Source organism: Coprinopsis cinerea, assembly GCF_000182895.1.
Source record: "Coprinopsis cinerea okayama7#130 chromosome 9 map unlocalized cont3.9, whole genome shotgun sequence".
NCBI classification, from domain to species: domain Eukaryota; kingdom Fungi; phylum Basidiomycota; class Agaricomycetes; order Agaricales; family Psathyrellaceae; genus Coprinopsis; species Coprinopsis cinerea.
The window spans coordinates 1,090,758-1,115,993 of NW_003307536.1; the positions used below are offsets into that span (position 1 = coordinate 1,090,758).

Genomic DNA, 25,236 nt, shown 5'->3' on the forward strand with positions numbered 1-25,236 from the left:
CGGTCATTTCACCTAACCGAAGGGCATTCTACGTCGACCAAGTCAGCTTTATACCCTCCATTGACTCCGATATCCCAGGGTCTGAATCTCCCCTCGCAGCCGCAAACTCTCTCGTTCGAAGCGAAAACGACGGCTCGAAGATGCGTCTAGTGGTAGCGGTACCCATCGCAGCGTCACTCACGCTCTTCGTGGTCCTGTGCTTCCTTTTCCGAAAGGGGCGGGCGTTTAAATCAACAACCCGGGAGCAGCGGCACTCATTGCGTCTGAATCCAGCACGCTCACGACCTACCTACCGCATTTCCCCTTTTGTCCCTGAGACGTTGGCACCTACTGCGTTCCCCTGGAACGCGCCTCGGGGACCCTATGGACATTCCCATGAACAGACTCGATACTCACCGATTCCTGCTGTTCACTTCGAGGACAGTGTCAATCGCAAGAAGTTCCAGCAGGTCCGTGCCCACCACCCTCCGCCGCCTTCCTATGCTCCTTGAAACGGCCTGACCCAATTAGAACTGACGATTATCATATTGACGTATCATTTGACATCCAAGGAAAGAGAGTAGTGTAATGTATCCTACATATTTAGAGTACGGCCCAATATCTTTTCTGCGCTACGAGTCCTTACCGCCCAGACCCATCTTCAACGAGGCCGAACGAAAGAACTTGCTCACTCCACTTCTCTCCTTCTTTACTTTTTCACTTTCCAAGGACTCTTCTGCATCCCTTCCTCCCACGCCTCCAACGCCGTTCAAAAATTCCGCCAACGAACGAGCAATGATATCGTGTACTCGGCTCGTCGGATGGAGATGGTCCACCCACACCGAGCCGCCTTTGCGATGTCTATCTTCCGTTGGAAAACCGTATTTCTCCAAGTTCTGGAGGAGGTCGCTGAAAACCTGGTGTGTCGAGAAGAGGAAGACGGTAGCGTCGGGGTGACTGGATTTGAACGTCTCGAGGCGCCCGAGGAGGATCTGATTCCATTTCTGGTACGGACTGATGTGGTTTGGGTCCAGATCTTTAGAGGATGCAACTTCATAAACGGTGGGAGCTGTTATCAGACCTACTGTAAGTGAAATGAGTAAGCATAGTAGACGTACGTGCGGGAGACTGGTCAATCGGAGGAAGATCGAAGAAAACAAAGTTCCGAGCACCAGCGGCGTACAGTTCCTCCTGAAGTTCCATGAATTGGTCTACCCGTGCAGCAACTGGATCCACGTTGGGTTGTCCTTCCGACTGCTGAAGCCCCGATGGGTAGAAAAACGATGCACAGTCATTAATGCCCACAAACATCGCTTAAAAGCCCCAATTTCGTTAGCCATGCGTGATGGAAACGACCACCGAATACAACACTCACTAAACAAGCTATTCCGCTCATCCCAAGGTGCCCAGCGCGGTTTGGCGCCCACGTGGGGTAAGAAAAGCTTCTGGACTTGGTACGCAACACCGGCGACCCGGTCGCCTCCACTGGCATAGTTATACACCAAAAGCGGATCTTTCTTATAGTCTTTGCTCTGCCTTTTCTTCGAGGGGTCGTACCGTGGACCTGGTGCGTACTTTGTGATAAAATGTCCCACCCAGTTGGGTTGCCCCTCCCCTGCATAGGTTCGACCAGGGTAGGGGGTGTAGAATGGGTTGTCGGCGCTGGGGCTGATTTCCTGAGAGAAGTTTGTTGGAGTTTTGAAGACGGAGCAGTAGGAGTCGCCACTGAACGGTGTATTTGGAAGGTCAGACGCGGGTCGTTCGTACGATGAGTGGGGTGCCACTCACAAAATGAAAAGTCGCTTTACGCCTTCAAGTCCTGGCCAGGACTCAGAGGTCTGAAGTACCGTAGACATCTTCTTCAGCGGTTAAAGACACATACAAACCGGTAAGATCGAAGGAATAGTGCCTAATTCAGCCACTCGAGATCCACGGGCGCTCGTGGAATTAACCCCTATATGCGACATCACTAACTTGATCTCCGCTTCAAACGCCCCAAACCTTTTTTCAAGCTCCAGCCGTCTAGGTTTATTCTTCATCCACGAACATCCTCGAACAACGCCAGGCGTCTCAGCACGCCTCCCGCCCCGCTCCCACCTCCAGTTCACTCGGGTGACTGGCCTCTACATTAAAAAACTCTCCTGCCAGACCAGGCTCGAGAACCACCCTTGTTCAGATCTTGCGGGTTGCAAAGGTGGCGTAGAGCAGAAAAAGGGTGATACAACGAAGCGGGGTGCGGTGATCCAATATCTGCGTACATCCGTACGTGGATCAATTCGGATGGCTACATTTTGCTCTGCGCTGCCATTGTGGGTAGTGGTGCATCACACCGCCCTTGTCACTTCACTTTCTCGACGATAGTCTCCAGCTGCGCGCAAGTTGAAATCGCGACGATACCACTCCTCGAAATATGTGACCCTGGGTTCTTCGATGGTCACTATTCCTTGGTATTTGGCGTACTTGTAGGAAGGGCGACTTGCGTAGTCAGAATACCGATCCGTAACGCAATGTGCAGACGGACATCGAGACTATGCCTCGTTCACATCTAGCAAGTGTATCCCAATGCTCGGATAGTGAACCCGCTGAACAAATCGGGTACACATCGTGGGTGGTGTGGCGGGGGGCTCCACTAAGAGGTTTCTGTGCTTGGAAAAGGCACTTTGATCGTCCTTTTCGATTGTGTCTCTTGGAGACGCCACAGAGATTTCGCGGGCTCTTTCTCAATTGTACCAGACAGGGGAGCTATCCGTCAAGGAAGCTGCGGGGACAGGGTACGAGCTGCGTTGTCGAGGTGTTTGCCTAATGCCAGTACCCTTGTGGTTTCTGGCTAATTTTTGGAACTCTTTGACCTGTTCGCAGGTCGCATCGAGGTAGATCCAGTTTCAATCGTGATTAATAGATGGTAACGTCGACTGCGAGCAAAGAGAGTTCGGTTCATTCAGTACGATACGATACAAGTACAGCGTAATGTACGAGAAACTTCTTGCTTCGACAGAAACACAATTACTACGTCACGCACAACCACGACTGCCACCTCTTGCTACTCCAACAACAAGCCCAAATCCCACACCAAACCAACTTGAACAAGAAAACATCAAAAGCACGTATAACGCGTAAGTAGGACATGAATGTACATGAGGATCATAACAAGCCTGGTTAGTTAATCGAAGGGGTTGAATAAAAAGCAGAGCGTCCTGTACAACAGTAAGCAGGGAAAAAAGGTCCTTGGCCAGAGGAATGTATGTACAGATAGCATGCACTAGGTGGCAAATGGACTTGATGATAGCGACTAACGACAGATAATGGGTTGACCTTGGATGAGACGGGGTGTATCAGGGAATCCCCAGAACGCGACCGCGAATAGGGTATACACGGCTACAACATTTCATCAGTTTACCATCATCCGAAAGCAGAAAGAAGACAACTCACAAATAAGCGCCAACCCATTCAACCAATGACTCTTGCCATCTTCAACGGTAAACTTGACCACGAGCACCGAGAAGAACAGGGCAAACGTCTCGAGGGGGTCGAACAGCAAGGTCAACGGCTTGCCCAAACCCCAGGATACAATCACCAAAATGGGGATCACGAAGAAGGCGATCTGGATACAACTACCCACTGCGACGCTCATGGAGAGGTTGAATTTTCCTTTACGAGCGACCAGGACGGCGGTAGCGTATTCAGCTGCGTTGCCGACGACAGGAATGACGATGAGGGTAATCCACTTTTTGGAGATGGAGGGGTTGTCGTCCAGCAAACCTTGGAGTGAGTCGACGAGGTGCTCGGCGGTGAGGTAAACGAGCGCCGTTACGCTGCCCAACAACAGCAACGCAGAGGGCAAGTTGAGCTTGAGCGTTTCGTGGTGCGAGTCGTCCGAGCTGTTGGTCCGGGTTTCGAGAGCCGAGGCGAGGGAGACGCGCGAGGCGAAGAGGTTGTCTGGATTGCTGGGGACGCCTAGCATGGGCGTCGATCCCCGAGTGGCAACTCGGCCGCTGTGGATTGACTGGCGGGAAGTGCTCTTCGACGAATCGGAGCTGTAGGTCGAAGGAATGTCCATGTCGACGAACAGGTGGTTGTGGGAGTAGAACTGGAAGAACAGGTAGGCGAAGTACCTAAAAATGGCTAAGTCAGAGCGGCGTGGAAGGATGGTGGAGCGACTTACAAGATCAGAAGGATGACCGCACTACCATGGCTCACTCGAAGGAGGAAGGGTAGTTCTGTGCCCTCGGCCAAGCGACTCTCGAGGTAGGTATGCTACGGAAGATGTCAGCAGGATAATTAGATAAACATTGAATGTGGACATACGAAGGCAGTGGGAATGAAGAACGAGATAACGGACACGATCAAGAGGGAAGAGTTCAACTGCGCGACCATAGCCTGAAACTCGGAATGCTGGAAGCGGAATCCACCAACTGCAACCATTGATTAGTCGCGAATAACAATACCAAAAAAGTAAAGCTCACCAACGAAAGCACACCCAAGAACCAAGAGAAGATTACTCAATTGACCACCAAGAAGGGAACCCTGCACAAGCTCCAGTTCACACTGTATGTCATCTCATTAGTGCCAAGCGCAAGGACAGGGGTAAGTCAGAGATAACAATGGAAAGAACCGCTCACCTTGCTCAAGGCAATAGCACCAATAATCATTTCGACGACATTTCCAAGCGTAGCATTCAAGAGTCCTCCGACGCTCTGACTGGTCCTAAGCGCAATCTGCTCGGTTCCAAGGCCAAGAAGCGCGGCGAGCGGGATGATAGCGAGACACGAGAACACGAACGTGAGGGTGGCGCTTTGCTCGGTGTAAAACAGGGCCCAGGAGACGGGGATGAAGAGTAACAAGAGGTTGAGCCAGCTGTAGAAGAGGGCAGCCTTGAAAGACTGCATGTACGTCGGGCGTGGGCCAGGGTCATGGGCGGGGGTGAACAGGGTGCGGAGTTTGGACTTTTTGGAGAGCTGGAAGCGCTTGTACCACGGTTTTGGGGAAACAAACGAAGGTACAGGAAAAGCTTCTGTATTGACGTCGAGAGTGGTAGCAGTCTCAGCACGGTGGTAGACGTCATTGAGATCCTTGGTATCGCGGACAACGGTGGCCTTTTCCTCGTCGTCGTTGGGCTTGACGTCTAGGGTTGGATGGAGAGTGTCCCGAGACTTGACTTGAGGAAAACTGGAGGAGGATGCGGAACCGGTAGTCATTTGAGGGTGCCCATTTTGGTTTGGCCTACTACTAGGGGGTTCGTCGTCGTCATCGTTAATGGCAATGGAGCGCGTCGCGCGTCGTGCTGCAGGGGGCTGGGCATTGTCGGACGATGAAGAGGGAGAAGAGTCCACCATTCAAGTGCAAAAACTTTTTCGTTGTAAGCGATGGATAAAAACCGTAAACGTCCTCGGGGCGCTGAGAGCGAGTGCTGTGCTGGGGGCAGAAAGAAAGCCTGAACGTTCGCCAAGTTACCGCTTCTTATATCCCCACAATTGTTCTTGGCAAATCAACTCCATATCAAATTAGGTCCCTGGCCCTCCCTTGACTCGTTTTCTCAATATTCTCCACAAACCATGAATATAACCTCAAAAGCTAATCGAATCTCATTACTCGAGCCGCCGGTTGGCTGAGCGGCTGTCAGAGAGTGATACAGACAAACCTCAACAGCTGTGGAAATCCCCAGACCAAGCGCGTCTTGGCATTGGCGTAAGTCGACATCATGTGCCCTTCACGGCCGACACAGCCCTCTCCATTCTTGGTTCTCTGGCATCTGCTCAATTGCAAGAAACTCACCTCAAGAATGACGACAAAGCAATTCATCCACCCCAAGACCCTGCCAGCTCAGCTCATCCCTGCCCAGGGTATCAAGAGAGCCGATTTCAATGATGCATGATGAGAACATACTTGATAGCCGGCGGACCATCATAGACACGCGAATGAGACCGGGTGGCCCAGCGTCATCGAATGCGGACGATACAGATAGGATATTGAATGACGATACATGCATGCTATGTAGTTGGATACAAGTGAGTAATGCGTGTTGATACAGAATAGAGATGTCCTGTTGGAGGAACTCGCAAATAATAAAAAAAGAGAGAAACGGAAAACAATAATCGCACCAATCGTCCTTAGGCCTAGGCCTTCACAACACCCTCCGCAGCTTTCACAGCAAGCTCAAACGACTCCAACAACTTCCCCGTCTCCTCCAATCCAACGCTAACCCTCACCAAGCCCTCCTCAACCCCAAACTCCGCCGCCCACTCCAACTCCCCGTAATGCGCCAAGATCGTAAAGGGGCAAGCCAACGTAAAGTTCGTTCCAAGACTCGGACCCTTGAAACACGGCAGCGTATCGAAGAACAGCTTTGAGGCTTCAAGGGAGGTAAAAGTCAACGAGAACAACCCTCCATATCCTCCAGCCTTCCCGTCCTCAGATTGCGCCGACGTAACACGACAATGGTCGTAATGCTCCGGCGTGGTGTACTTGGGGTAAAACACTTCTTTAATCGCCGTATTAGGGTTTGTAGACCCGCCCTTGAGAGACCGGGTGTACAAGAAATCACAAATCGCTTCGGCGTTCTGGTTGATCGTCTGGATCCGTTTCTTGAAATCCCGAGAGTTGCGTTCCATGTAGATGGCGTCCTCGTCAAAGTAGGTGTCTTCATACGTCTTGGTGATTGCCTCCTTCAACGATTTGTATTGTCGCCCCTTGGGGTTCAGAATAAGACTAAAAGCGAATAAGTATTCCAGCCATAAAACCGATAGAGAAAAAAACACGCACCTCCCACCCATAACATTCGAAGCCCCACTAAACACCTTTGTCAAACTACTAACCACCACATCCGCATACTGCATAACCGTCACATTCACCAGATTCCCAATCGTCTCATCAATGATGATCAAGAAATCATATTTGTCGGCCAATCTACGAAGACGAGGGAGGTCGGCAGAGCGGAGGAGCGGGTTGGATGGGAACTCGGTGAACAGAGCGAGGATGGGGCGGGTACCGGGGTGAGCCTGGGATTCGGATTCCAAAATCTTTTCCAATTTGTCAATGTCGCTGTCGAGCCCGTGACCGAGGAAGTGGCATCCCGGTCCCCACTTTTGCAGGATCTTGAGGGTGTCGGTGTAAGGGAACCTGCATCACATGGGTCATCAGCACGAGGCAAATCCGTAGAGGGAAAGGACGCACCCAAAGCACACACTCTTCGCCTCCCCCAAGGCCCCCAGCGCAACCTGGTGAGCACTCCAAATCGCCGTCATCCCGCTCGGATAGAGGTACACATCGTTCTCGGAAACGTCCTTCACACCTCTCGTACTCGGACCAACAACCAGATCCTCCTGGCCAGCCGTACCCTGACAATCCGGCACATCGCATAGCAAGACACCAGCAACACGGCGGCGGAGGGCGCGCTTGGCGAACGAGGCGGCGGAGAGAGGGAGGTTGCGGCCGTAGCGTTCTTCGAGGTAGACAGAATCCATCGCTTCATCTTCGTCGCCACATCCACAATTGTTGGCTGGAACCGCTCCATTTCCATTGGTCGTAGTAGGCGAGATCGGCGGGAACGTGGGCGACCTGGGAGACGTAGAGGACACACCCTGCGCACCCTTCTTCACAGCCGAGTAATGCTTGTTGAACCCCCTCCCAGCTGGGAACCCTCTCCTCTGCACGGGCGAAACAGGCCTCTCAACCGCCTTCACTGTCCTGTTCCTATCCTCCTTGGGCAACAACGACAAGCACTTCTCCGCAAACCGACTTGAGATGCCCAGTCCGGCATGCTGCCAGAACTCCTTTGCAACACTGAACGCGTCGCCGGGGAACAAAACGATATGGAGTTCAGCACAGGTGTTCGCGATGCTTTCCGAGCATGGTTTTCCATTGGCTTCGGTGGTGGTGGTGGTACCGGTGCCGTTGGTAGTGCCGTTGGATTGTGGCTGGGGCTGGGGTTCGTCGGGACAGATGAGGAGGTCGACGATACGTGCAGAGACGGGTTTGCCGAGGACGCCAGATCGGCGCTGGATAAAACTCCTACACTGCTCTGCGACTTTTTTCGAGGGGAACAACATGCATCGTTCGTTGCCGACGGCGTATTTGTGTTCGCAGATCGCAGCGAGCTGTTGAGACGGTGCCGCAGACAATCAGCCAGTGAATACGGTCGCTCAGTGTGCTAGCCACGCACCTTTTGTACACTCAGGTGGATGAAGAAGCGAGGGTAGCCTGTGACCATCTTCTCCACCACCCTCTTTTCGCCTTCTTCGTAACCGACGTTATCCCTCCATGTCGGTAACGAGACAGAGATCGCGTGGGGTGTGTCTGGAGGGACTGAATTTCCTAGACTTGATTCGTTCATTCTGGTTCCTCGTCCAAGACCAGTATCGAGAATGATCAAGTCAACGCAACCACAAGTGAGAGACGCCGGTCGTCGTCGTTTCCTCCCAATAACCAATCAGGACAAGGAGTAAACCAAAGCGTTAATCAAAAGCCCAAAGTCGTAAGACTCAGACTATAAATCCAGTCCAAGTAAACGGGACAGATATAGTATGGATTGGATCAAAGCAAACGGGGAAATAGAAGGAGAAGAAGGGAAAGGATAATACAATTCCGAGTCAGAATCAGTCGAGGATTTGTAGTCCATGATTGGTTGGAGTAAGGGTAAATAGAATTTTGAGCAAAAGGGAACCAAACCCAACAACGGCTCTCCGGCCGATCGAGTGATTGGTTTTCTCAGGGTCATCACGGCCGATAACGCGATAGGCGCCTTGATCAGGGCTCCGATAGGGGCCGACCCTATCATCACCCTTCCATTGGACAGTAAACAGGCGAGTAGGGTCACGCCCTGAGCTGACGAATAGAATCCCTGCTAGTTACAAGGGCACCTAGACCCAAAGAAGGGATCGTAACTAGACTTCGAAAAGGCTTAGAGTGGGCCTCATGACCACTGATTGAATGCATATTCTTACATTAGTCCAAGTCTTCAGGTCTGTCACGTCTCCTCGAGATCTCCTCCTTCGCGGATAAATTCGAATTCCTGTCACTACCACACCCCTCGCGGGTAAATTAGACTAATTCAAATTACTAACCTAGTGACATTCAAATTGTCAGTTAGTAAAAGAAGGAACGTGAGTCCCCCTCGCAAATCACAAAGAACGCATTTGGATGCATGGCTATGCTTCCTTACGAGTTTTGTTTCCCGCCTGTTGCCAATGTCAGCAGTTCCTGGGTTAGGTTGGGCTCTTTGCCACAGGGCGTCCTAACCACTCATCCGCACTAACCAGTTTCGCGAAAGTATCTGACAATTCTTGACAAAGCAGAATAATCACGCTGACCTCGAGCGGGACATTGTCCGAGCTCGAGGTTGCAGTAAGTTGGGCCCTGCGGTTGCGAGTTCGAAGCGAGTGCCTGCATGCTGTCAATGAAGCCAGCCACCAGGGTCGACGAAACAGGGTACGGCAAACTCTTCAGGGCTGCCAGCCGAAGTCAGGATGGAATGGTGCAGGGCCGTGGCCATGGGTTGAATACCGGATTGTCGCTTGCATCGAAGTTGCGAGGAAACCCGAAACAATCAACATGTGCGAAACGAAGGAAGTTTCAATTTGCCCAATTGTACATAGTTGTAGTTCATGAAGGGAAAAAGGCGCTACGGATTCAATGCAGCACGACCCATTGTAAGTAAAATGCATGTAGAGTAGGAGCAAGGTTGACAGACCCTGAAAGCGATGCTGGAAAAAACGTAAAACTTGTAGAAATGGAATGGTGAATAAAGAAGGATGAGAAGCGGTCACAAAAAGCACACCAACTCAATTCGCATCCCCGGTACCAGACGACGAGCCCGGAGCAGAACCAGGTTGCAAAGCCGTCTTGGACCCAACCTTGTGGAGCCGAACGCTCTTTCTCCGTTCAGGGACGACTATCGGTATCGGCAAACCATCCAGCCCAGCAATCGGGCTCGCACTTCCATCCATAGGCGGTATACCTGACGGACTGAGAGCAATCACGCTCGGACTGCGACGTATCCCAGTGGCAGAAAAGCTGCCAGACCTGGAGCGAGTGCCAATGGAATCCATCATGATCCTCGATCCCGAGGAAGAGGAAGACATCCGTCTATGACGCTGCATTTCTGTCGGGTCAACATTGGTGATTCCGGCCAAGGTTGCGAAATGGGCCAGGACTAGGGGAAATTTCAACAAGCTGAGGACAGCTAGTTATGGGAAACGCCGCTTACTGTCTACTATGGACACTATTCCGCATAGGTTGCCAATCGCAGCGGGGCCCAATACTGGAGACGAAAGAGTAGACTCTCGCGCCACAAATACTCGATGGGCATTGGCTGTGGATATGTTAGACTTTGCCACATGTTTGTCACGTTGACAACTCACTCGCTAGAATCTTCTCGATAGTGTAGCGGAGCTGGCTCGAGGGCAGCACGGAGTACACTGGGCACAGATCAACTATCAGACTATGGAAGGAAGGTCGTCAATGCGTACCTGGATACTTGTCAACTCCGTCAGTCGAGCCGTCTGGGTGCTAACGGAAGAGATGAGTCGAAAACGGAAAATTGAAGCAGGCCGGACACTGTACCTTGACAAGAGAGATGAACTGATGAAGTGGAGTGTTCAAGATTTGATTGCTCTGAGACGGGACTACGACCTATACGCATCAAATGTTACGAGAGGGATGTAAGATTGGGGTCACGACGTACTTTGCCAACATCCGTGACACTGACAGTGCTCAAAAGCGCACCCGTCTCGTCATCCAGAACTGCGACACTGCTGACCCCTTCCTCACTCATCAGTTTCATCGCATCGAGAGTGCTGGCAGAAGAAGTGGTCGCGACGACGGAGCCATAGGCATTAAAGGACGGGAGTGACAAAGAATGCGCGGGGTTGGCGAGATAATCACGGAAAGACGGAGTCGACTTTGCAAACGAGGCAAACCAAGCCAACAACCCGCGATCCGAAACTATTCCCAAACAATCAACGTCCTCACTTTTCCCTCGTATCAGGACTGGATTTGTAGCCGCTCAATGATGCGTTTGAACCGGTAGCTTCTTGAAACTGACCTCGATGGTTACCACGGGAGAAGACTTCCAGTAGGGAGACGACAGTGGCATCGTAGTCGAGACATATCAGCGGATTCTTGTCAGAAAGATCTATATATTCAAAATTAACGCGTTAACATTGACCATAACGAGAAAAGTCTGTGGTTACTCACTGCTAACGAGATGAACAGCGACGACACCAGCTTTGGCAGCATCAATAATCTTGTCTCGCCTAGGATCCCCGTCTGACCCGTCCAACGAAAAGGTGTGTCTCGTGGCAGCTAGGGTAAGGAAGGCATTCACATCAGCGAACTGCAACGGGCGTTTTAGCGTGAGCGGTGTGTTGTTTCAGCTCTGTAGGGACCACTTACGTCGAACAGGCCCAGCCAGCGTTGCTGGCCTCCTGCTTCTTCAAGGGTGTTGTTGATCACCAAACAGGGGATATCCTCCGATAGCAAGCGCTAATCTTGGTTCAGGACGAATACCATAGATTTGCATTCACAGATACCTACGTCGCAGGCTTCCTCGACACTGGTTTCAGCACCAATAGTTACGATCCTCGAGTCAATCAAGTCTAATATCCATGAGTCGGACTCCTAGGTTCACGCGACCCATAGCAACAGCAACGCACCTCTAGCGACCACAGATTTCCATACTTTCGTCCACTCCCCAGCCTCTCTGTCCGAGCCAGCGATGAAACTCGAGGCCACAGCGCCACCGCTATCCTGTGTCCAGCTGCCATTCAACGATTGGGAGAGTCTCTTGCTGTGTGACATAGCGGTCCAACCAGGCTCATCAACATCGATGTTGAGGAACAAGGTGAGTTTTTTCACAATGGAAGCATCGACGGGGTTGGACCCAAATAGAAGTCGAGGAAGCACTGGGCCAGCGAGCGACAGGGGACGATGCCAACTGATGATGATGCCAATGGACGCGGGCTCTGGGATCGCCCAGACCGGCATCATTGATCCGTTCTTTCCCCATTAAGAACTAGTGACGCTCAGCGCGGCACGCATCCTGCACGCTGCGACCACCGTGACTTTGGGGGCTGGCCATTGAAGCACTGACGCAAACAACGTTGTCAAGTCAATGTAGACGTTCTCGAAGAGATAAAGGTCTGCAATGTCGCTGTCGGCTCGATGGAACAGGCTCATAGAGAAGGTCCAATTGACGGAGGAGCAGCGTCGCATGTACGCTGCGGAGCGACTGGATAACTTTCGTTGGATTTCTAAATTGTTGGCAGCACATTCTCCACAGGTGCTCAACGATACCCACCTAGTCCAGACTCATATAAAAGAAGAGATAGAGGAGATAGGTGCGCGTTGACCCACTCCTCATTGAATGGCGGCTGATCTGAGCGCGTAGGTCAATTCGCAGAGCTGATCTATTCTTCGATTCCCATCCAAGACCTTCTAGAGGAAATAGAGACCCTGTCAAAAGAGGATTTTCCTCTAGAATACCACCATGCTCTTCGCGATGCGGCCTTATTGGTCTCCTTCGAAGGCAGTGTCGCCAAACTCCCGGTGGGCATCTTCCACCGGCCAACCCACAAGCAGCTCATCGTGAGCATCTGCGGCACAGCCCAAATCCAGCACATCGTCCAGGATCTCCGCTTCCTCAAGGTCAAGCACCCCATTAGTGGGAATGCACACAGTGGCTTTTGGGCTCTGTACACTGGCATCGCAGACAGGGTGAAAACCGAGTTGAAGGCGCTCATAAACTTTCATAGCCCTGACGAAATCATCATCACGGGGCACAGTATGGGAGGGGCTGTCGGCTACCTCCTCTTACTAGACATCCTCTCTGACCAGGGTCTCCTCCCGCCTTCCCCGCCCGCCATCAAGCTCGCAACATTCGGAACTCCGCGAGTAGGCGACGCTGCTCTGGTCTCCCACTTCCACAATACAGTCGCCGAGTACACCTCGAGACACGGCGACCAATCCTTTATTGAATACTCTGTCCGCGGATATAACGACGGTACGTACTCGATCTTGTTTTTCAGGTCAGCACTTGTCATCCTGACACACACGGCCTTTTAGGGGTCCCCACCCTCCCTCCTTTGAAACTCGGATATCGTCACTTTGCAAAGACGCCGATATACGCGACAGGTGACCAGCTTTATTTCGTACCGGAGGCCGAGTGCGAATACGCGTTATTCCACGTTGAGTCCGGAAATGAAAGGACCACTCCGACGCGCTTTCCTCGTGGCGGCCACAACTATTACAACGGCCGAGAGTTGGAGAAAATGTTGAGGCGCATCAGTTGGTTAGAGAAAGCCAACTTCAGGGAGGAAGATTGGGAGGAGAGATATCGAGCGATCGTCCAGAAACACTCGTAGCCACCGAAGTTGGGGTATTTAGTGTCGCTGGGAGGTGATCAGCACAGACCCAGAATTTATTTGCAGTACTTGGCGTGCACACGGATTACCGACGGCCATTCGATCGGCGCCCCCTTGCCGTATTAGGAGCCCCTCGCTTCTTGACTGTGGCGCACACCGACGTGGAGGCCACGAGAGGCCACGAGGGAGATCATCTCCAATGATCTCTCGCACGATTATCGGACGCGTATGACGATAAGTAGACAGGGACGATGAAGCGATTGGTGAAAGGAGTAGGCCTTGTTCTCGGCGGGTGCCTCGTTTTTACGAAGGTCCATCGTTCCTGGATTTAGTACATATGTATTCAATTCCACGCGGGTGGCGGAAGATCACCCTCGCCCATGTCAAGCGACAATTCTATTGACCTGCCCAATAATAGTCCGTCCCCACTAACGACGGAGGTTGACGAGCGATTATAAGCCAGAGTGGAATGAAAATTACGAAATTAATGAAACCCACAAGTACCTGTGTCCTCGTCACTGAAATTGGAGGCGATGGGGGTGATCACCTTCGCCAACTTTGATCGGACTTCAACCTCTTGCTTCTTTATGGTGGACATGTCGAGAGATACCGAGAGAACACAAAAGAAACGGCCATAGCGAAGGTGCGATAAGGTTCCGATGTTTAGATCATCGGTTAGACTCTGGAAAGGCCCGTACCGAGAACTCAGCGATGCATGGTCAGGGATTCCTTGCGTTGGAAAGACTTGGAGGATCTCGGCTGTGTAGTGGGTCCTGCAGCTGCCTCATTTAAACCAGCCTCAACAGGGGAGAGGTGAAGCTCCAGTTGGCGAAGACGGGTATGAGAAAATCAATCCAGGAGGGGCATTCGCAGATCCAAAAAAAACCTTGTCTGTGACGGTGAAATGTAGATCAAATGTCACTGAAATCATCAGGGATCGGACTGGGATGGCGGTGTTATTTTTACTGGGCGGTAGGGGGTGTGGTTCGTAAAGAAGAAAAGAAACGAGGGTTCCTTGTGACAGATGATACAATCCGGTTGTCATATACACACGAGTGACGAGGCTGTTTAGCATCATGTCAGAGGGGAGTGTGAACCTGTTTGAAACTAATCAGAAGATGGTAATCCAACACGGAGCTTTGCATAGACTTACCGAGAGTAACGGATTTCGCCGCTTCCAATCTCTTTGATCGCTCTACCTCTGCCTTTGACCATACATTCGGCGTCCCCATCCAGTATGCTTCCCAATCCTCGACAACATTGGGGTATGGCATGAAGATGATACGAGGATCCTTGCTCTCCGGAACGTCAGCTTCAAGCGCCATTTCGTCCAGCAGGACAAGTAATATATGAAGACGCTGGAAGTCGTCGAGGATCGACTTCAAGTAGTCGTGGTCGATGTCGAGAATGTCGAGTCCACGGAGGCCGAGAGAGAGATGAGTGAGTCCTTCCAACTCCCCCAGAAAGGGCACTGGAGGTGTCGCCGTGTTTACCCAGAATACGAGGTCCAGATGGGTCAACGTTCGATACCAGATCGGAGGTGGGGTGGATGGGTGGTAGTAAACATCTAGAAGATGTCTATACTCGATTGAAAGCCGTTTCAATCGAAGGGAAGAAATCAATGGGGTCACCGAGCCCTTCGGAGCGTTCCCGCGACCCAGGAAGTCTACCCAGAGGGCGAGATTGACGACGTTGCGGCAAGAAGCCAGGATACGAGTTGCCTGAAGGATGTTCAACCCCGTGGTGAGGCAAAGGTGTCTAACGTGGTTCTGAAAGAAGCTTGGTGGTTTGGAATCCATGGTCCTGAGGAATAAACCCACGTCGGTTTCGCCGAGCGTCACCATACGGTACATGCGCGGCTGGACCCTATGGTGCGTTGTTAGCCTAAGTCCAGATGATATTCAAGAGACAGACCATGAATTGACGCGTCGAGCAACCAGCACTAAGTTCGTGGTGTTCTTGGGATCGTTGTCCGCAGCCAGAACGAATATTTCGCGCTGCAATTCCGAGGGCAGGTCGTTGATGGGGAAGGGGATGATTCCTGACATAAGATAGGGTTCTATGTCCCGCAACGGTGCCCGAAGAAAAATGGTGGCGTGGGCTATTCAAAGAAGAAAAGAAGAGCGGAATATAATTCCTCTTTTCTTGCTGTTAAATATCACGTGGAGCAATAGAGGATAGAGGCTCAGCGAACGGCTTATCGCCCTTTTCATCACAGATGACCGTCAGCTGCGCTGCTAATTGTGTTGCACAATTATGAAAAGGAGGAAACGAACCTGGTGACTTCGGACTGACAAATTGAGCCTACCCGCTTGAGCTTGAGAAACTCACCCGGTAAATGGAGTCGGTGACACTAGTTCAGTCCTCCAACACGTGTTGGAAAATTTCAACGGTTGGGACATGTTTGCCACCGTAGAGAACGGTGAAAAGACTTTCAAGGCGATGGATGGCAGTGATAGAATCAGCCGTCTTGATCCCAAAAGTTGACAGAGCAACCCCTCGAGTGCGGAGTGAGAGATCTGGATTTGTTGGCGAAAGTATTCCTTTACTAGTAGGGGCCAATGATGATTCGTCTTAGGTATTGGGCCCGGCCTCCGGCCCCGTTTGCGGGTCGCAGATGAAGTCGTCTCCTGTGGGTAAAAGCGGGAAAGTTGAACCAAGGAAAGGAAGTTTCAGTAGCCATCTTTTGTGTCATCATATTGTAATATCACTCACCGTCTGAGTCAATGGCACCGTGTATCCCTGGCAGAAAATCGAAGCAGGCACCAAGTTAGTTGACGAGCTGTGCGTGTACCAAGATTAGACATATGACACAAAGCTTAATGAGGTGGCGGCCATTCGCTTCGTAATGCAATTACGCTGCATGTCGAGGGAGTTGACAACCATCCTGAGGGCGCCAATCAATGTCCTGCGAAAGACTTTACGGCTCCGCCAAGACAGTTTTTTGATGGTTTCAACCAACCCGGATTCACGACCACCGGATTCATGGGGAGTTTCCAACTCGCTTTGGTTGAAACAATGAAATATAGACCAAGCACAGCGTCACAAGAAGAGTCCTCATCATCATGGAGACGACATAGTATCACAACTTTGAAGTTCCGCCGACGAAGATAGTGCCAAAGAGCGGAGCGCTCAGGCGTTCACGGCACGCCTTGCTAGTATGCAAGATGCCGTTGTCATCGCAGGCGAGAAGTCCGGCGCACTTCCTCCGTCTTTTCTCTTCTATTCGAAAGTCCCAGTCGTCGCCAACATGAACAATGGAGGTTACTCAGAGGCAAGGGGGTCCGAGGGGGGATATCCAAACCAAGCGGAAGTCCTCAGCCACGTGAGCTCCAGCCAAAGGAAAGCTTGATTGTGCATCTTCGTGTCTCTGCCTTCGCCAGGATCCAGTCAGTTGCTGCTCCAAGTCGGAACGAAAGGCACTGGGTGCAAATTCTCGGGCCATTCACCCAGCTAACAGTTTCAAGAGCCACTGTCATCCCGCTGCAGAGTACTTTCCGAAGCCAAGTAGCCCAAGGGGAGCGACCTCGAGTGCGTGAAAAACCATGTAAGGGCTACCGGGTGAGAGTCGACAAGCAAGCCAGAGGAAGATGAAAGGAGGAAGACGAGATTGCGGATGTGATGAAAAAGATTACCGGCCACTAAAAGGGGATGTGTGGTCCTCTATGCCCCGGCATTCAAAATAACTGGATACAGTATGCTTGTATATACTCGGAGATCAGTTTTATCAACGCAACAAAGGCCCGACCAATCTTGCAAGTACTAGGACGGTCGACAACTCTGACGTTAGTGATGAGACAGGCGATAGTCTATGTGTAAAGTGCCGCCAGATGCACTAGCATCCTAGCCAACTAGAATGCCAAAATGGGGTCAGAGAATTGGAACAATCCCCTGGCTCCATCCCATGCGAGCGAATTCTGAAACTCCGACGGGTGTGATCGATTCGCCCATTCCTAACTTCCCTTCGGCAAGGTGCCAAAGGTAGGAGTTGTCCACTGTCCACTTGTAAGCTTGGAGTTCGGAGTAGAAAGAGATTCGCATGTGACGAAATGAATGACAGAATGAACAAGATTATAGCTATAAACGAGGTGTTTTCATTCAGGTATTGATTCTCTGGGAACACTCTGCACCTCGATCTTTGAGCGCCAAAATCGAGGCGCGTGCACTCTTGGTCAGCCGGAGTCATCGACACAGCGAAAAGTAGCGAACGTTCACGCATTGACGACGTGTTAGTAGACGAGGGAAGGTTTATTCTCTATCTCTCCTCTCTTCAATGAAATGAGTATCGATTGGTTGTACAGAAGCAGTGTGGCAGTCGGTAAAGGAGAGCAACAAATCATAGAGGCGGAGACGAAACAGCCATCAAGCCGAAACCTCGCCGAACACGCCCCATTTTTCGCTTGGAGCCAAGCGCAACCGTACTCTTTGCTTTCCTCTCTGTCGCACACCGATTCCAGACGTCGTCAAAGCATATCTTTTGCCGTGCTGAAGTCCACTCTGAGCCCATATCCCTCGCAATCGTAAGTCCTGTACACATGGTCCAAGTCATAGCTGACCGTCTTGTTGAATTCGGACGCATCAGGTCTTCATGGACATAATCCTGGAGTTCTTCACAGATTCAATCAGAGAAACCAAAGATCAAAAGGGCTGAAATGGCGCCCATAGCGTCGTCTGACTCCCCAAGTTACTATGAAGTTCCGGCGCTCCCGGTGCTGCTGTCCACCGCAAGTTTCCTCTACCTCCTCAGGGTAGTTGAATACCTGTCCGACTTGATAACCAACACTCACCTTCTCGGTTCACTGCTGCTCGGTATCCTCTGGGCAAGCCCACACGTTGGCAATCTCCTCAATACACAAATCCTCTCCACATTCACTCTGCTAGGCTACATTGGCCTCCTACTCCTCATCTTCGAAGCAGGGTTGACCACACCCCTCAACCTCCTCCTCAAACCTGCCAACCTCGCGCTGTCCATGCTGGTAGCAGCAGCCGGGATTGCCTTCCCTTTCGCTCTCACCTTTGGCCTCTTGCATGGAGCTTTTGGATACACCGTCCTGCAAAGCTTCGGGGCTGGTGCCGCGCTGTGTTCGACTTCACTCGGTACCACGATCGCGTTACTGAACGATGAGATGCGGACTAGGCGAGTTGGAGTGGTGCTAATGACGGCTGCGTTGGCGGATGACGTGGTGGGACTTGTTATTGCTGGCATTGTCGCAAACCTGGGAGGGGACGTCGGAGGAGGGAGTATCCATTGGTCTACCATCGTCAGACCGATTTTAGTGTCCTTGGCGTTCACTTTCTTGACGCCTGTGGGAGCTGTCGCTGTTAAGAAGATTATGACTCTGTTCAAAGGCGCATGTTTCAGGGCGCCGTGGCTTCGCGTTCGGAAGTCCCATGTTTACCTGTTCACTATCGTCGCCACCCTCACCGGGTTCGTTGCAGGGTCGCATTATGCCGGGACGAGCGAGTTGTATGGGGCCTACCTAGCTGGAACGTTCCTCTCATACGTTTTTGCTCCTCCAGCCCAGGACCATTTACCCCACAACCTCGAAGCACCATCCTCTGCCACGACTACGTCCGTGTCCCCGCAGGCCGAAATCCTCCAACGTTCCGATTCCAAGCAGCAAGCAAATGTCGCAGACTCTCAGGCTGTTGAAGAGCCAATCCCTCACCCAATCGAATCAGCATTCGCCAAAACCATCCAGCCTCTCCTCATCAACCTCCTCTCACCACTGTTCTTCGCCTCGATCGGTGCTTCACTTCCCGTTCAGAACCTGTTTAGCGTCCAGCTCACCACTTTCGCCGATGGTCAACCATCTCTCAGAACCTCGCACGACGTCATCTGGAAAGGAATCGTCTACTCCATGCTCATGGTCATCGCGAAGGCGGCGACCGGACTTTGGATCCTTGCCTGGCCGGACGAACCATCCAAACATGAAGACGCACAACCGACTCCGTCTGCATTCAAACGCCGTCTTCCCCAGGCCTTGTTTCTCGGTTTGGCCATGGTCGCGCGCGGGGAGATTGCACTCATTGTGGCACAGTTGGCTGCTCCTTTGCTCACGGCGAGCGTGGATAATACCGGATTCCCGAGTCAAGAGCCGTTTGCGGTCGTCATCTGGGCGATCTTGCTCACAACAGTTTGCGGAGCGGTTGGGGTTGGTATTGTGTTGAGAAGGATGAAAATCTGAGCGTACCCCAGCCTATACTGTCTCATTTAATTTCTGTGTCTCAATCGATCCACTTGTAACAATCCCCTGTCCATTTCACCGCGGAAGCCCTTTTTCCCCGTAAAGGAAGACTGAGGAAAGCACAATGCAGGTAAGTTCGGGATACGAAGTGTATCCCGGATAAGTGTTAACAACCAACACAACTGCGCGAATCATGAGAGGGTATCCCGATATTGAGTACATATACTAATCTACATAGCCATATCTAATACAACCTATTTTTTGGTTTACAGCTTTTATACACAAATGTCCATGCAGTACCACACGCGCACGGCTTCAATACACAGGGCAAGGACATAACCGAAGAGAGCAAGGAAGGCGAAGAACCACCTAAAAGAATTCTTCGTCAGAATCCGAGTCGTCAAGCCCAACACCCAGATTAGGGCATCCAGCAGCAGCGAACTCGTCTTCGAAGGGCGAGACGACGGAAGGCAATGCCGGGGGCACTGGGGTTTTTGTTTGTTGCGCGACGAAGTCGTGGATGATTGGGTTGATACTGACGACGAACCCGTGTCAGATCCAAAGTCGCCCACTGAATTGATGTGTACGTACTCAAAATAATGACTGAGAGTTCCAAAATGCGGGGCGCCAGGAACATCCACGAGGTTGACGGTCAACCCGGCTTCCTCCATGCGATCACGAATCTCTTCGGCGAGTTCAATGGGATAGGCAATATCAGCACCGCAGTGGACGAGAGTGATTGGGCATTGGATGCGTTGCAAGAGTTTCGTAGAGTGGGGCTTTCGGTCACTGAAAAACTTGACAGACAACGTATGAAGTTGCTCGATTTTGTCATGGCGCCAATTTCGAAGGCCAAAAGGGATTATAATCTGGAGCATCCTTCATATGGGTTCAGTAACTCATGTGCCAGATACTTAAAGAGGGAGGGCTTACACGTCGATAAGCTTAGACTTCTGCCCATTGCATCCCAGTTCTACGGCCCCATAAGCGGTGTGAAGAAGTGCGTCTTCGTCCACCTTCTCGGGATCTGATACAGCTGCTTCCCAGCAGTCGTAGATCTCCTGGCGACCTTCCAGGACCTCGGCAGGCTGACGATATAGTCAGTTCAATGAGGAAGATGTGCCAAAGCGAGTATCTACCGACCTCGTTCAATGGTAATGGCGCCACCATTGTCAACGAAAGGACCTTCTCGGGGTGCGTGACAGCGACCTGTAACGCGACGCACGCGCCCATGGAAAGTCCCACCAGATGCACCGGTGGGAGCTTGAGGGCTTCCTGGGAGAGCGGTAACATTTCAGTGAAACATGTGGGGGAAACGCAAAGCCATACTTGACTCACCATGAAGTGGTAAACATCTTCCCCTGCCTCTGGTCTCCTGTAGTCGGTGGGAACATCGCCGCCTGTGCGACCGTGACCTCGCGAGTCCAGGACGACGATGTTGAATCTTCTAAGCTGAGGATCCGCCAATTGCGCTGCAATGCGATTTAGACAACGTCCGCGCTCTGCCAGGAACATACTAACGATGCCAGATATGATGCTCCATGTAGATGGGATGGAGCATGAGGAGTGTCGGAAGGGAAGGGTCGATGGACTTGGCTGAAGGACATGACGGTGTCGAGATGTTGTAGTTGAACGTTATCGGGCCTGCAGGAGGATTCGAAGAGACTTGGGGCATGGTTGAAAGATGTGATGGCGGACCCGGGAATTGGAAGGGGTTGCGATTGTTCGGTATGGGTTTATATTGAAGACAGGGGCACATACTGTTGATGTTTGGTTCCCTTTGTTTCGGTAGAGAATGGTGAGCTCGATGGCTGATCACTTCGGAAGACGCCGCTGTTACAATTCCGCCGGCTGTGCGTACTTATCTGATCGCCAATAGTGAGAGCCGGTGCCAGCAGCTAAACCGTCATTAACAGATGCAACGAGTGTAAAGGTGGTGCTGAAAGGAGGTACCGAGAGGTTGCGGCGATTCAAAAGGTGGGAGAATGACGGCTATGGGCGAATTGATTGATTTCCGAAACGTGTTGGTGGCTTCACGCTGGGAATGACCCCAGAGTGAAACTGATTATGCACTGCGCATGCCGGGCATTATCGTACAGCGTTAAACGGCGGCAATGTAGTAGCTTAGCCCGGCGATATCGAGGTACGATCCATCCCTGTCGAGAGCGCAGCCAATCGACGTCGCATTGGGGGGCTTGATCTAACTCTTGTGGTAAAATGGACGGAATGGCGGGTGGCGGTCCTTGGCAAGGCATGTGCGTACCCATTAAGGGTACCACGCTCTTCCTTGTCGAAGTCTGCGGGTCGATCGGGCGTATCTTATATTGGCGCGTCGGAGATCATCATGCGTGTCAGCTTCCGACTCGAAACCAGTGAGCCACCCGCCAGCAGACAAGCCCTCCTATTGGATGGTTGTGATCGAAATGATGGGGAAACTGTTGGGGGGCCAATCAGAAAGAGCGGGAGGTGGTGCGTTGAAGGGGTGGGCCCCTATGTCCTATGCTGCAGCGGAGACGATGGTGTACGGCTCGACAGCGTACGACGACCCTGGGTTTTGCTGATGTTGCGGCGACGCGTATAACCTCACGAAACTGCGGAGATCGCTCATATGTCAGCGCCTGCTCGCCATCAGGGGTAAGGGATCCTTTACGCACCCGTTCATTGGCTCATTGGGAGCCAACAAAATCCTCCAAGACTTCCCAGATGGAAGATACAACGAACCTATGTGGGTAGGGCGTCAGTTCCACTCCCGAAAGGATGTACCATGAACGTAAGGAGATCCTGAAATCTTACCCAATTGCGGCACCATGATACCTTGGGTGCCTGTGTCAAACGTGCCTATCGAGCCGTCGGCATTAACCATTTTGGTGGCTAGAGATGACGTCGTGACCACCTGAGACACAGCTTTAGGGATAAGATAAAGGGTAAAGGTTGATGCTGCTTCGCACCGTGACGCGCTGAGTGTTCGTTTCTTTCGCCAAAAGTTGTTTTAGCTTTTGCAGGAGGATATTTCGACGCGCAGGCGTGAGGTCAGGGGATTGGAACGGGAAGGACAACGATGCCACAACTAAGAGGGTATCCTGGAAGAGAGGGTATGTTCGTTAAACCATTGCAATGGAAGACCATAGCTTTGTTGACCTTGGTACGCTGTGCCAGTACCCCAGGTAGGTGCTCAAAGAACAGGAGCAACGAAGGCAGGTCCATCACCCGCTGGTAGCTAACCGATTGTAGGGAATCAGACCCTTAAAATTGTTGTGATGAAAAACAGGGTAAAGCTCGTTGGAAGGTCAAAACCCACCTTGCAATGAACGCTGAAGAGCCCTAAGGTCGATGGAATTCTGGCAATCTATGGGCCATGAATTAGCCTTGAAAGTATGGCTTCAGGCCGAAAGGGATACACACCAACGAGAATGACGCTATGGCCGAGTTTTGCGAACTCGATGATAAGATTTCTAGCAATCAATTCCTTCGGACTTCCAGGCGGGCCTGATAACTCAAGAATGTGTCCACGTTGGAGACCACCGCCTAGAATTTTATCCAGGCCAGAGCATCCCGTCGAGAACTTGTCATTAGGCTGGGCGAGGACCGCGACTGACTGCGTCATCGACAATCCTGGTGCGGTCGGGGCAGGCGCCAGATAGCTCAGAATTTGGTCAGCCACTTCGTCCGAGATAGCGAGTTCTGAAAAGCGCGGTCAGTGAATCGAATCGACCAGTAAAGCTCCACAGACCTTTAGACAAGCTATCCGCTGAAACGCCCGCAAGGTCACGCAACGTTGTGTAGCCAGCACCGCTGAGTGCAGTGATTACCTCCTTCCTAAGTGGTAAAGACAGGATGGAGCGATTCGAAGACATTTTCAAACAACTTTTGTCTCGGTATTCATATAGCAAGGCTGATATCCTTGTAAAATTCGCCTCTCGATGGGAAACAGGGAAATAGCCACGCGAATCAAGGGTGAAATGACGAAAGCCGGGTTTGAACGCGCAACCGCGGGCTGCCAGGTGAATCGGCAACTTCCGAAACAGCAGGTCACGCTTCAGTCACGGATTGCGGAGCGGTCGCGACTTCGAACCTCAGGGGAGCCGAAATGCCTCAAGGATTCGGAAGCCTAACTAAACATACAGAACGGGGTACTATAACGTACGGAGCAGCTAACAAGGTGTCCGTAGAAGTTTGAAAGGTACTTTTCTCATACACTCAGAACGTTGTAAAGAAGGCACTTGATATCCACCAACACTAGCAATCATTGCTAGACGCTGCGAGAGTGATGATGCGATGTTCTGGTGTCGAGGGGAGGGTACGGAGGAAGGAGAGCTTGGTAGCCGTACTGCAGGTGAAGTTGGGCGCGAGGAAGAGGGCGGCGGTGGGATTACCTGCAGTTGCGCTTGGGTATCGACGCTGTGTACTTCCACTGTCCCATTGGGAAGCAACGATGTGACGTGCGGATAATCGAGGCCTGGGCAGAAATGGAACTGTTATCGGAAGGTGTCGAGGAGGACGATCAACTTGAAGGACATACATATTCCGAGGGGATAGGACGGCCATTCCAATGTTCCTCTTACTGGATCTCCGTCTCCTGTGATGAAAAGCCCAAGTGTACTGGCCCCTGTCCAGGAGAGGATCAGGAATTCGTTCTCGCTGATAACGTTGATCATTGGCCGAATTTTGGCGCCATCCTGACTGGGAGCCTGTGAGATGGGGAGTAGAGGAAAGAGCTGCGCATCTTCGAGGTCGACCATGTTGTAGTTTTCCTTGTCGGCGAAACAAAGGTATTTTCCTGCCCTCTTAGCGAGGACCGAACCTGCTCCCTGAGATTGTGGGAGCGGAATCTCCTAGAAGCAAGTGAGAAGAGGATCTACGCCGAGAAGAGAGGCAAACGTACCCTTGAGTAAAATAATCTCTCCCTCAAGGAGAACATGGCTATTCCGGACCTCTTAACTACGCAGAATTCCACCGGGTCTACGTGGGTCGAGTACCCCAGCGCAGGATTGGATTTGGGAGCCGGTCGCCTAAGATGTTGATCGTCCACAGCAAAGGTCATGACATTCCGTATAGGCTTTATTGGATCAGGCTCCAGGTTCGGCAGTGTGTAAAAGTGGATTTGACGGTCTGCAATGCAGGTCGGGATCAGAGCAAGCGCAAGGCTGCGGCGTGGGCGAAGTACCTGACTGAACCAGGGCCCGCGAGATGCTGGGTATGAGCACAATGTCGTCGACTGGCTTCTCTCCCGGGACTATCTGTCGTGAAACAATGATATACGTTTCAAGCTACCCATTACGATCCCAAGTGAGTCGACAGAGTCCACAACAAACGACGGGGATGACCGACCTTGTCCTCAGCGCCAGTCAGCATGAACTGGAAGAGTTCTCCGTGGGATGTCCCGACATAGATTTCATTGCCTTGGATCGAGGTATAGGTGACAGTGGTAACCAATTGACCTGGCAAAGCTCTTACCGAGCGCCTGAGCACATGTAATTTGCGAACTTGTCTGCGCTTCAATGAACTTGTCATTAGAATCCACTATTGCAGAATAACAAAGGACTCACTAAATATATCGTTCAAGAGGGTCTGAATCTGGTATGGTGGCACATCTGGCCCCGTAGACATTATTGGCATGACCAGAACTATGCAAGGAAGAGTGACGGAGGTAAATGGCAGGATCCGTGGGAAGCGGATGTCATTGATCTCCGGCCCTTATAATCTCTCAATTGACG

At 51.7% G+C, this 25,236-nt stretch overlaps 11 protein-coding genes across 11 annotated transcripts; 2 read left to right on the forward strand and 9 right to left on the reverse strand.

Moving 5' to 3' along the window:
• Window positions 1-611: 611 nt before the first annotated feature.
• On the reverse strand, window positions 612-1,835 carry CC1G_02538 (hypothetical protein; the record flags this gene model as incomplete). The annotated part of the gene is made up of 4 exons (XM_001832224.2): window positions 612-1,063; window positions 1,098-1,292; window positions 1,355-1,704; window positions 1,768-1,835. 4 exons carry the CDS (start codon window positions 1,833-1,835, stop codon window positions 612-614), a joined length of 1,065 nt encoding a protein of 354 aa, XP_001832276.2.
• A 1,433-nt stretch (window positions 1,836-3,268) lies between these two features.
• CC1G_02539 (calcium ion transporter) lies at window positions 3,269-5,389 on the reverse strand (the record flags this gene model as incomplete). Its single annotated transcript, XM_001832225.2, has 6 exons — window positions 4,599-5,389; window positions 4,443-4,524; window positions 4,285-4,391; window positions 4,142-4,233; window positions 3,409-4,091; window positions 3,269-3,354 (listed from the first exon to the last, which is right to left on the reverse strand). The coding sequence occupies exons 1-6, from the start codon at window positions 5,310-5,312 to the stop codon at window positions 3,269-3,271; spliced, it is 1,764 nt and encodes a 587-aa protein (XP_001832277.2). The 5' UTR covers window positions 5,313-5,389.
• Window positions 5,390-5,943: 554 nt separating this feature from the next.
• On the reverse strand, window positions 5,944-8,386 carry CC1G_02540 (cystathionine gamma-synthase). Its single transcript, XM_001832226.2, has 4 exons — window positions 8,138-8,386; window positions 7,150-8,072; window positions 6,739-7,095; window positions 5,944-6,684 (listed from the first exon to the last, which is right to left on the reverse strand). Exons 1-4 carry the CDS (start codon window positions 8,306-8,308, stop codon window positions 6,093-6,095), a joined length of 2,043 nt encoding a protein of 680 aa, XP_001832278.1. The 5' UTR covers window positions 8,309-8,386; the 3' UTR covers window positions 5,944-6,092.
• Window positions 8,387-8,570: 184 nt separating this feature from the next.
• On the reverse strand, window positions 8,571-9,466 carry CC1G_15170 (hypothetical protein; the record flags this gene model as incomplete). The annotated part of the gene is made up of 4 exons (XM_002910485.1): window positions 8,571-8,745; window positions 8,946-8,986; window positions 9,231-9,357; window positions 9,414-9,466. The coding sequence occupies 4 exons, from the start codon at window positions 9,464-9,466 to the stop codon at window positions 8,571-8,573; spliced, it is 396 nt and encodes a 131-aa protein (XP_002910531.1).
• Window positions 9,467-9,755: 289 nt separating this feature from the next.
• Window positions 9,756-11,958, reverse strand: CC1G_02541 (hypothetical protein; the record flags this gene model as incomplete). Its single annotated transcript, XM_001832227.2, has 9 exons — window positions 9,756-10,126; window positions 10,335-10,391; window positions 10,443-10,482; window positions 10,658-10,962; window positions 11,018-11,107; window positions 11,170-11,308; window positions 11,368-11,457; window positions 11,509-11,570; window positions 11,628-11,958. 9 exons carry the CDS (start codon window positions 11,956-11,958, stop codon window positions 9,756-9,758), a joined length of 1,485 nt encoding a protein of 494 aa, XP_001832279.2.
• Window positions 11,959-12,118: 160 nt separating this feature from the next.
• On the forward strand, window positions 12,119-13,334 carry CC1G_02542 (hypothetical protein; the record flags this gene model as incomplete). Its single annotated transcript, XM_001832228.2, has 3 exons — window positions 12,119-12,311; window positions 12,362-12,973; window positions 13,036-13,334. 3 exons carry the CDS (start codon window positions 12,119-12,121, stop codon window positions 13,332-13,334), a joined length of 1,104 nt encoding a protein of 367 aa, XP_001832280.2.
• A 1,074-nt stretch (window positions 13,335-14,408) lies between these two features.
• CC1G_02543 (hypothetical protein) lies at window positions 14,409-15,382 on the reverse strand (the record flags this gene model as incomplete). Its single annotated transcript, XM_001832229.1, has 3 exons — window positions 14,409-14,431; window positions 14,488-15,200; window positions 15,249-15,382. The coding sequence occupies 3 exons, from the start codon at window positions 15,380-15,382 to the stop codon at window positions 14,409-14,411; spliced, it is 870 nt and encodes a 289-aa protein (XP_001832281.1).
• A 2,389-nt stretch (window positions 15,383-17,771) lies between these two features.
• On the forward strand, window positions 17,772-19,584 carry CC1G_02544 (sodium-hydrogen antiporter). The gene is made up of 2 exons (XM_001832230.2): window positions 17,772-17,854; window positions 17,917-19,584. The coding sequence occupies exon 2, from the start codon at window positions 17,987-17,989 to the stop codon at window positions 19,520-19,522; it is 1,536 nt and encodes a 511-aa protein (XP_001832282.2). The 5' UTR covers window positions 17,772-17,854; window positions 17,917-17,986; the 3' UTR covers window positions 19,523-19,584.
• A 131-nt stretch (window positions 19,585-19,715) lies between these two features.
• Window positions 19,716-21,197, reverse strand: CC1G_02545 (hypothetical protein; the record flags this gene model as incomplete). The annotated part of the gene is made up of 6 exons (XM_001832231.2): window positions 19,716-20,057; window positions 20,114-20,401; window positions 20,456-20,610; window positions 20,666-20,797; window positions 20,861-20,994; window positions 21,044-21,197. 6 exons carry the CDS (start codon window positions 21,195-21,197, stop codon window positions 19,892-19,894), a joined length of 1,029 nt encoding a protein of 342 aa, XP_001832283.1. The 3' UTR covers window positions 19,716-19,891.
• Window positions 21,198-22,019: 822 nt separating this feature from the next.
• Window positions 22,020-23,376, reverse strand: CC1G_02546 (hypothetical protein; the record flags this gene model as incomplete). The annotated part of the gene is made up of 8 exons (XM_001832232.2): window positions 22,020-22,113; window positions 22,177-22,243; window positions 22,316-22,415; window positions 22,471-22,602; window positions 22,661-22,764; window positions 22,821-22,868; window positions 22,925-23,203; window positions 23,253-23,376. The coding sequence occupies 8 exons, from the start codon at window positions 23,374-23,376 to the stop codon at window positions 22,020-22,022; spliced, it is 948 nt and encodes a 315-aa protein (XP_001832284.2).
• Window positions 23,377-23,997: 621 nt separating this feature from the next.
• CC1G_02547 (hypothetical protein) lies at window positions 23,998-25,129 on the reverse strand (the record flags this gene model as incomplete). The annotated part of the gene is made up of 6 exons (XM_001832233.2): window positions 23,998-24,354; window positions 24,405-24,631; window positions 24,687-24,789; window positions 24,851-24,921; window positions 24,977-25,015; window positions 25,069-25,129. 6 exons carry the CDS (start codon window positions 25,127-25,129, stop codon window positions 23,998-24,000), a joined length of 858 nt encoding a protein of 285 aa, XP_001832285.2.
• Between the last annotated feature and the right edge of the window lie 107 nt (window positions 25,130-25,236).